At 40.0% G+C, this 10,810-nt stretch overlaps 2 protein-coding genes across 2 annotated transcripts; both read right to left on the reverse strand.

Annotated features, from left to right (window-relative positions):
• Positions 1 to 18: 18 nt before the first annotated feature.
• On the reverse strand, positions 19 to 3,055 carry LOC140777261 (glycerol-3-phosphate acyltransferase RAM2-like). Its single transcript, XM_073121258.1, has 2 exons — positions 2,301 to 3,055; positions 19 to 1,059 (listed from the first exon to the last, which is right to left on the reverse strand). Exons 1-2 carry the CDS (start codon positions 2,919 to 2,921, stop codon positions 151 to 153), a joined length of 1,530 nt encoding a protein of 509 aa, XP_072977359.1. The 5' UTR covers positions 2,922 to 3,055; the 3' UTR covers positions 19 to 150.
• Positions 3,056 to 5,883: 2,828 nt separating this feature from the next.
• LOC140778269 (glycerol-3-phosphate acyltransferase RAM2-like) lies at positions 5,884 to 7,518 on the reverse strand. Its single transcript, XM_073122907.1, has 2 exons — positions 6,898 to 7,518; positions 5,884 to 6,783 (listed from the first exon to the last, which is right to left on the reverse strand). The coding sequence occupies exons 1-2, from the start codon at positions 7,516 to 7,518 to the stop codon at positions 5,884 to 5,886; spliced, it is 1,521 nt and encodes a 506-aa protein (XP_072979008.1).
• Between the last annotated feature and the right edge of the window lie 3,292 nt (positions 7,519 to 10,810).

Consider the following 10,810-nt stretch of genomic DNA (forward strand, 5'->3'; position numbering starts at 1 on the left):
TAAATAACAGCATATTATATCATATAATATAATAAATATACGTTCCACTGTTCCAGAGGAGCATAGTTACAACCAAAAAAAAAAAAAAAAAAAAATTAAAGATAGAATAACGTCCGTGGTAGCTAATTATAGTAATTAGTGAATAATTAATTAGCAGCCCATAACTTTATCGGGTTGGATAACCTTAATCTTCGTCTTGTTGACGGGCACGGTGCCGTCGTTCCCGGCGAGGGCCCGATACTTATCCTTCCTGGTGAAGCTGGTGCACTCGTAGGAGAGCGTGGCGGCGATAAGCCTCTGGATGCTATTGGCGACCTCGTGGCTCGTCCGCCCCGCGGTGCACGTTAGCTCCTTGGGCAATTTGGCAAGGAAGGTGACCTCGTAAACCGGGGTAGGGTTCATGAAGAAGTAGAAGGGGTCCATCCCCTTCCAGCCCCTGGCGGTGGTGCCGTGGAATAAACCCATGCGGTTCTCCATCGCCACCGGGACGATCTGGTCGGTGAGCTCGGCGAAGAGGGCGGAGAAGCGGAGGAGGAAGGGCTCGCGGCAGGTGGTGCCCTCGGGGCAGATCACGAGGTCGCCCATCTGGAGGAGGCTCTTGATCATGGCCGCGTCGGCGGTGCGGTCGCGGGTGAGGCGGACGGTGCGGATCGGGGAGATGATCTCCGAGAGGCGGGAGACGGAGTAAGTGACGGCGGAGATCGGGCGCCGCAGGGCGATGGAGACGAAGATCGGGTCCAGGAGGGTGCGGTGGGAGCAGACGAAGAGGACGCCGGTTTTGGATTGGGATTTGGAAGGGGGAGACGGGGGTGCGCCGCGGACGACGACGCGCACGCCGAGGAGGAAGAAGGCGGTGTAGACGAAGCGCATGGGGAGGATGGCACCGACCCCGACGCGGAGGACGGCCAGGAGGAAGCCGGCGGGGAGCCAGAGGAGGGTAAACAGAGCGAGAAAAGGGGTCGGTTTCTGGACAAGGCGGCCATCGTGGAAGATGATCGGCTTCGGGAGCTGGTCGCGGCGTACGGCGGCCACCTTGGTTGCCGGGACCACGTAGCCCTCCTTCGAACACGACGATAAGAATAAGGTAACATTATCCTCGAATAAGAGCTACCTTTTCTTATCCGAGCCCGTCAATGACCCCTTTATCAAGCTCGGATAAGCAGCGATAGTAAAGTAAACAAAGATAAAATCTCCCTCCGCTAATTACTGAGAAAAAGTGTTAGCTAATTTCTCTTTAAAACTTCCCATAATAATTAAGCCAAATGGTAAAGGTAATAATTAATTAAGATAAATGAATCACAAGACAAAAGAATTTTTACAATTCTTTTAATTAGTTATTGAAAAATAAATCAAACATTCTAATTATTTAATATTAAAATCATATATGTTAGCTATAACTATAATTTCTATATATATTAAGAGAACACGCGTATTTCACATTTTCACCGTTATATATAGCAATCAAGTCATAAAGGATGTCAAAATATGAGGTGACATAGATCAACACCTTCAGTACCAATCATTATCATGGAGTTATGAGACCTAATTCGTCTCTAAATCAAACACTTGCAACCATCTTTGGAGGTCACTCTCTAATGTTGCAATAAATTTTATTGGTGCCAACTACTTCAAAAATAATAATAATAATAATAATAATAAAGCATAATATTCCTTATTGTCACCCCTTAATATTTTCCTAACTAACAAACTGAAATCACCAACCTACTTCGAAATTTACATATTCCTCTTCCACCTATCATATCTGGCTATCCTTTTTATCTAATATGGGTGACAATTAAATAGTTTGGATCCCCAACTACTATGGCATGCATGCATTGGTGATGAGCTCTAATGAAAGACTATATATCCAACAGGGTTAATATTTTCAAGTGCACATCATGGGATGACAATGGTTGCCATTAATTAGGCGTCTTTATTGTTAAACTATCTCCCATACCACACTTGAATTTTTGAGTAAATTTTCACATATCAACCAATTGGTACTCCTTATGGTTGCTGAAAATTATTATTATTAACTTTCTAAACTGTTTATAATTTGAAGATCGGTTTGAATGGAAATTTGGCTTACTTCAATTTCCTCTTCTAAATGAGAGAGTGATATTATTATTAATTATCATAATGATTTATTTTATCAAATACTTTTATCTTTATTAAATAATAATAAATTAGAATTACTTGCTAGATGTCGTCGCTTGATATATGCAAATGAAACTTTATTCTAAAAGAAAAATGAAAACTAAAGCATGTATAAGAAGTAGAAACTAGAGAGTTTAATTCACCTGGCAAAGCTTCATGAAGGGGAAGTCCGTTTTGCGGTCACCGAGCCCAATCTCCGGCGACTCCTCCCCGAAAACTTTCCTCAACGCTGCCGCCTTACTAGCCCCGACGAGCACCCCGGGCCGGCGAACGAACCCGGTAGCCCTACCTCTATACGTACCAATCTCGGTACCGATGACGCAGTCGACGCCGAGATACTCCTTGAGGAACGGCTCTACCATAACCCTCGGGTTCGCCGTGAGCACGCAGCGCCGGCCGCACGCGGTGAATACGCGCCACGTCTCCGGGTGGAGGTCCTCGGAGTAGAACTTCGGCAGCACCGCCCTCGCAACCGACTCGACGTCCGCGATCTTCATGCCGGACAGCGTGGCAAATACGAGCACTTTAATGCCCGCCGACTCCGATACGAAGTAGTACAGAACGGCCGCGAGAGGCGACGCGAGGAGCAAGAAGAGGAGCCGAAAGGCGCCGCCGGCCTCGAACGCGACGAGGGCGAAGTAAGGAAAGGAGCTACGTCCCCGGAGGAGAGTTCCGTCCAGGTCGGCGACCACTGTGTGCTTCTCCCGGCCGTCGGACGTGCACTTGTCGATCGTTTTAAATACTCCATCATCCATTATGGCCATCTCTCTCTCTCTCTCTCTGCTATACTTTAGAAATGTTTGCAAGTGTTTGACGTAGGTGTGAGAGAGAGGTTGAGGAGTTTGGAGTAGTATATAGAAGGAGAGGAGAGAGAGGAGAATGGGTGGGTTGGTGAATGGTAGAATGCCACAAAGAGCTAAATTAAGAGGACAATGGTCTTCTGAGGACTAGAGAAGTAAAAAAGAAAAATAAAAAAAAAGAATTATAGATAAGATCTTTGGATACATCGTCATTGGTAGGAATATGACATGGAATTGGGTATTGGATATTGGCATCACCGCCCATGGCTTTGCATAACCTTGAAGGCCGTTGCCTTGTCTCTGTTACAATTACTGTTAATCTTAATTATGTTTATCTCATGGACCACTTTCTACTGTTCATCTCCCACACGTATGAGATCGATGCTTAAGAATAGTGATCAGTGTCGATCAGTTGATGACAGATATTATGAATTTTTTATTTATTTATTTATAAATGCTGAAGTTGATATGCTCCCAAGTTCCCAATTATCTAATCAGTATATTTTTGTAAGTCTTCTCAATCTTTTCAGTTCCAGCTCAAAGAAAGAGAAAGGAAGGCCATGGAGCCACGGAGTCATTGGGAGAATTAAATGATGTACTTAATGATATTAAGTGGAAGGAATGAGTTACTCCTAAATGGAGTATTGCTGCACTTTGGCATTGTTAATTCCAAAGAATGTCCACCGAATCACAGTGCTATATCCGATCTGGTTTTTTGTTTTTTTTGGGTCTTTTTCTATTTGCATAATTGTTGATGAGACAAAAGGTGATGAGTTTTCGAGGGTAACAGCTGCTACAATCCTCGACCAAAAAATGATTAGTTTCCGTGTACAAATTCTAACAATATTCGAGGATGATGCGATTGAATTTGCCCCATACCTCAATATTAATATAGTAATGCATCAGCATTGCTTTTATTTCTTCTAGAAAAGAAATGAAAATGATATGAAAATCTAGGAAGTAAGGTTACTCAGGTACTGAAGTGTGAAGATGAGAATATATGTTCAAATCTCAATGGGCTGTCATAATACTTAGTGATCTATTAAAAAAAAAAAGATAATTTCCTTTTCATCGCTGAACTATTACCCATTTTCACATTAACCTTCTAAACTTTTTTTTGATACACACTAATCTCTTAAACTATCAAAAATATCTCACCCTCTTAACGTCGTTGACAGAATTAATAAATTGATCAAATTACTCATCTACTTATAATGATGAGATAATTAAGTGGCTTAACTAATATTATATATCTTAATTTTTTTTAAACTCCTTCATTACCCTCTCCCTTAATCCCCTTTCTAAATATTTTATTTTTAAAAAATTCCTTCATTATTCTCTCATTTAATCCCTTTTCTAAATATTTTATTTTTTTAATTCCTTCATTACCCTCTCCCTTAATCCCAATCCCTCCCTCCTCCCCAACGGGTCTTGCAACCTCTTCGGCGACGTCGAGCTCGGAGAAGAGGGCAACGGTGATATCGGTCTCCGTCCTCCCTCGACGGCTCTTGCAACCTCTCTGGCAATGCTAGTTTTGGAGAAGAGGGCAACATCGACGCCAAACTCAGAGAAGAGAGACGTTGGGCTCGGAGATGAGGGCGTGAGACATTTGGAGAGAGAGAGAGAGAGCTCTGAGAATAGGGCGATGACGATGGGGAGGAATTTGGAGAGCGAGAAAGGGCTCGGAGAAGACGGCGACGACGACGACGGCGGGTTCAGAGAAGAGGGCGATGGCAACGCCGAGGTGGGGCTTGGAAAAGAGGGCATATCTATCTCGCATTGATCGGTCACAGTAGCCGAAGGTGGCGACATAGCGGCTGAAGTTGCGTCGATCCAAGATCCAACTCTGACGAGGATGCAGAACTTGCGGTGGATCCGAGCTTGAGCAGGCCGGAGAGGCGGGCGACGGTAGGCAACAGAGGAGGCGACGATGGTCAACGCCGTGGATGCGGCAGCTATGGTAGTGGAGGTTGCAGTGGGCTAGGTTGTGACCACAGCAATCGAGGGAGAGAATGATGAGTACTTTTGTTAATCTAAAATTTCTCATTACAGCATGTGACTTGCACATGTATGAGTCATATATTTGTCAGGTGATTATCACATGATATCTTTTGGACGGAAATAGGTAAATGAACCATAACAGAAAAGGTAAAGTTAGGTATTTTTGATAGTTTAGGAGATTAGTGGAGATTAGTGTGTAAAAAAAAAAATCCACGGGGTTAATATAGAAATGGGTGATAGTTTAGGGGATAAAAAGAAAATTCTCAAAAAAAGAGAGAGAAACTAATAAGAACAATCATATTTGCATAACATGTTCTCACTATTTATCTTCTCTTATTTAATTTCACACTATCTATTGTTAGGGTATTTTAATATATCCATCTTAAAATGACCTTAATTATTGACAATAATTATTCATAGTTTCATAATCAAAATACAAATTCTTATATAAACTTAATAAATTTAATGATTATAAATTTATCCACATTTTATAACCAAAAATAAATAAAATATGAGTAATTAATTTGCATTTAAGATGCATGTGCATATACCTAATATTAATCACTACAATTGCAACATGTAGTGCTAGCATTATTAATCTTCACCAACTCTTCAAACAAACAACAGCATATGAGATAATGTACAGAGTCCCCTCGAGCAGCATTTATCTTTCCAACTGCATACCAATTAGACAACATGCGACGTAAACGAAATCAGAAACCAAACTCCTTACTTTTTCAATTGACAAAAAAGACCATGACATCCATCCATCAACATCTATTCAAAGAGTTTATTCGACCAATAAGCAGTCCAAATAATCCAAGTTGTAGCACCAAACAGCATCCAAATATAACTTGGAGTTTGACCACCAAACAGAACATTACAATGATTGGGATGCATGCATGCATGCATGCTTGGCCGTGTATCAATTTCCCGACTTTAGAATAGCATACTTCATTGGCCTGGTACACGTCGTGCATAGGTACGAGAGGTTTTCCCCGATGAGCCTCTGGATGCTATTCGCCCGGCCGATCTGCGCTGTTCGTCTTTGCTCATTATCGGAGAACGTGGCTAGGATTTCGTCGGAAACTCGTTGCTGCTCGGGGAGGAAGGTGATCTTGTAAGCTGGGCTAGGGTTCATGAAGAAGTGAAAGGAGTCCAACCCCTTCCAACCCCTGACGGTGGTGCCGTAGAACATCCCCATGCGGGCTTCTACGGCGACGGGGATGACCCGGTTGGTGAGCTCAGCGAAGAGGGCGGAGAAGCGGAGGAGGAAGGGCTCGCGGCAGGTGGTGCCTTCGGGGCAGATCACAAGGTCGCCGTTCTCGAGTTGGCTCCTGATAGTGGCGGCGTCGCCGGAGCGGTCGCGGTGGAGTCGGACGGTGGGAATCGGGGAGAGGAACTTTGAGAGGTCGGATATGGAGTAGGTTACGGCGGGGATCGGGCGGCGGAGGGCAATGGAGATGAAGACGGGGTCGAGGAGGGTCCGATGGGAGCAGGCGAAGAGGACGCCGGGGACGTTGTGCCGGGGAGGGGGAGGGGCGTCGTGGACGATGACGCGGACGCCGAGGAGGGATAAAGCGGTGGAGACGAAGCGCATGGGGAGGAGAAAGCCAATGGCGATGCGGAAGACAGCGAGGAGGACGCCGACGGGGATCCACAAGAGGGTGAAGAGGGCAAGGAGCGGGGTGGGTTTCTGGACCAGGCGGCCATCGTGGAACATAACCCGCGGGATCTGGTCTTTGGGGAGGTCGTTGACCTCGTTCGGCGGGACCTTGCTGAGCGGGACGGCGGCTACCTCGGTCGCCGGGATCAGGTAACGCTCCTGGGAAACGATAATAGGAATAATTAGGTTAATTATATATATATATATAGTATCCTATTTTGGAGGGAAATTAAAAACGTAGAGACGTAGATCGAGCATGCTAAGTAGCAAAACCTGACAAAGTCGCATGAAGGGGTAGTCCGTCTTCTGGTCACCGAATCCAATATTCGGCGTCTCCTCCGGGAACAACTTTCGTACCGCCGCCACCTTATTAACCCCCACGACCACCCCGGGACTCCTAACCAACCCGGTAGCCCTACTTCCCCAAGTGCTGATCTCAGTGCCCTCAAAGTGTTTAACTCTGAGAGTAGTTTTGAGGAACGGCTCCACCATAATCCTTGGACTCGCCGTGATCACGCACCGCCGGCCGCAAGCGGAGAACACGCGCCACGCCCCCGAGTGGACGTCCTCCGAGTAATACTTGGGCAGCACCGCCCTCGCCGCTGATTCGATGTCTCTCACCTTCATGCAGGAAAAGGTCGCGAATATGAGCACCTTAATGCTCGCCGACTCCGAAACGTAGTAAAGAATGCCCGCGAGAGGGACAGCCAGGAGCAACAAAAGGAGCCTCAACGGGCCGCCGGCGTCGTACGCCACGAGGGCATAGTAAGGGAAGGAGCTGCAGCTGCGGAGGAGAGTGCCTTCGAGGTCGGCGACTACCGAGTGACTTTCCCGGCGCTCGATCGGACATTCCTCTACTGATTGTGAGAATAGCAAACCTTCTACTTCGGCCATATCTCTCTCTCCTTTTATAGTCGATGCAATACTTTTGTTACTTTTGTACGTATTTATAGACATTGGGAGAACCTTAAGGTGGCTACGTTATTACGCTATTTCTATCTTTAAATTTAAAAATTATTGACCAACTATATAAAGATTACTTATGTTATTATTAGTAATAATAATTATATATTGTTATGCTTGGCGTGGGGCTTTAGCCAGTAGGCCACTTCTAACGCATATGATCCATTCGTGCGAGCACATAAGATTGATATCACATGTAGTTTCTGAAAACAATAGTTATGCTCGTCCTTCGATATAATATAAAATTTCTTAGTTGAAATAAGAAATAGAGTAGTTGTGCTTGTATAAAGGATATAATAAATTTATTCTTCTACTATATATATATATGCCCTTGTAGTTATTACAAATCCTCTAAATAAAGAGAAAGGAAGAGAAGAGAGTTAGACTTGATGATAATTAAGTGAATGGAATGAGTTAATATACTTGAAATATACGGTAGTGTTCTTTATACTTTGACACCGTTAACTCCGAAGAATATTGTCCATTGCATCGTGACGTAGTATGTGATGTGACGTTACTTACGTTTCTAAGCGTAAGTTTGTCACGTTGCACGTTTCTTTATTTATTTATTTTTAAATCTTATTTCTTTTTTAAGGTTAGTTTTCGTTCAAATGATCTTTTTTAATTAAAAATAAGCTGGTGTGATTCTTAATTGGTAAGCTAACCTTCTTTCTTCCTTCGACGCAGAGTTTGTTCATATTTAATTAAGGCAAATGTGGGCCACTACCTATAAACGAAAAAGGAAAAATATTGAATATAGAAACTACTCCAAAGTTTGGTCCTAATTAATGTAATTTCCCTTATGTTTTTGTAAAGATAAAGTAAGATATTATTACATGAAATTCTAAATAGTTGGCGTTGGTTTTTATTTTTTCTATTGTATCTATATTTTTTCCCAATATATAAAGACTTAATTTTTCTACTTGTAAAAAAAAAAAAACAAATTGTATTGAAATAAAAATGAGAGCTTCACAAAATCGCATTGTATGTACAAAATTTCTGTGACTATTTTCTTATTTTTTGTCTCTACAGTAGAATTATTTTGATACTTATTTTATTTTGCGAAGAAGTCAGGAATGTTATGCAAATTAGAGAACTCTATGAGAAAAATTGAATCCCCACAAATATTCTTTGCCTAATCAAACACTTACAAAAGCAATCAATAGATAGGACTATATGTAAATATAAGGGACCGTTGTGCTTTATTGCATTATTGTTTCAATACTAATTGTTGTGCATAGCCTAACAATAACTATTAGAAATATTCTTGCACTTTGTGTATGATCCGATCTAGCCAAATATAAAAAAAGAACAAAATTAATCACATTAAACTTATACAAAAATATATATGTCGAAAACCATTTTAACAAAAAAAAGGTCATGAACAATAATGAATTTACTATGCAAGATATAAAATACACATACTTTAAAACATCTTAGATAAACCAATCAAAAAAATATATACACATATTACAATCAACCGATAGAAAACTCATACATCACGAACAATAGTAGACTAGCTCTCTCTTATCTCATTTTATTATTTTTTATATATTGGCTTCTTACGAGCCTTTTATAGCACAGCTCACTAGTGTTTCCGCACTTATCTTGCATAATAGTATGTCCCACGCATTTTGCATCTTTTCGGGACTTTCTATGTTCCGTCGCACATCCATTGTAGACTCTTAATATGCTCATCATAACTCCTAATATTTTTATATAGGCATTCAAAGCCTATGTCCTCGTAATCTAATTATGTTCCACTCATAATCTCATTAATAGTCGTCTAATAAAATTGTAATTTAACTAAACAAATTATTAGTATCTCTTATTTCATCAATGACCAAATGTATAATGAACTAAATTTTATAGTCAAACTAGGACTCATTGTGACAAACTGACAGTGACTAATCCCTCTGTGACTCTGAGGACGAGTATTAAGAGTCACCAAATTGATCGACTACACTAATTCGTTTTAGAAAAGTACTTTGATCAAGATCATCAAACTATCGACTCTGATACAATTTATTGTGTTCCTCATAACACTAATCGTAAGAAATATTTTCACACTATAATTCCTACATATAAACCTTCTGGGATAGAAAAAGTGATGCATAAACTCTATTTTACGTACTTGTTGCAGAATAAGTTAACAACACTTTCAATATCTCTAAAAAGGATTATGAGAGGGTGTTTTTAAAAATCAAGTTTGAGTCTAACCAAATATTGTATATGTGATATACTCTTTTATCTAGTTTGGTTAACAATGTGTGGCATTATTCCAAAAAATAAAATTCAAACAACGTATTACATTAAAAATCCACTTGATTTTCAATTTGACAAAACATAGTCATTTTCAGTTTCTCTTCCACTTGAGATTTTTTTTTTTTACTTTTCTTTTAAATTTATTCTTTCTATCATTTAACGACTCATTAAATATTGACGGGACACTTTAATAAGAAAGAGAAAAATGATTGGTACTCATTTTCTTTTATCTTTTTCATCCTCTACTTCATATGTTCAACCTAATTCTTCATTTTTATCATTTTCTTCTTCTACTACCTTTTATTTTTAAAGTTTCTTAATCCTTTAATTTTTTTATACAAATATCCAACCGCTCCTTAATTAATAAAATAAAAAACTAATTAGAGATAGTTTAAACTGTACATTTTTGTCAGAATTTAAATTACGAATTTTGTACTAAAATTATAAATTATTTATTCCGTTGTAAATATATTTCGAATCTGAAAAAATTCTGAATAAAAAATTATAGATTATGATGTCATAGATTTTATCCAATTAGTTTTATAATTTTTAGATTTTAAATAATTATCTTGTGAATATTTTTTACAACTGAAAATTTATAGTTTAAATACGAAATCTGTACTTAACTACGAAACTCTAATTCTGTGTAATTTTAGCAAAATATTCAGAAGATATACATATGACATTCAAAAAATATGAAACTAATTGGATAAAATCCGTGACATTACGATGTAGAACTTTTGTATTTAAAATTTATTTATATTTAGAATTTATCTACAGTGAAAGAAAGAATATGATAAGAAATTTATATTTTAAGTATGAAATTTATAATTTAACTATAGAATTCGTAATTTAAGAATAAGATTCTAACATTAATTCATTATTTTAAGTACATATACTGCTGAAATAATTCATCAAAGAAAGTACATAAAACGAACTGGTGGAGTGCATCCTTAAC

The sequence above is a fragment of the Typha angustifolia genome, chromosome 15 (assembly GCF_048772165.1).
Source record: "Typha angustifolia cultivar Huaian chromosome 15, ASM4877216v1, whole genome shotgun sequence".
Taxonomy (NCBI): Eukaryota; Viridiplantae; Streptophyta; class Magnoliopsida; order Poales; family Typhaceae; genus Typha; species Typha angustifolia.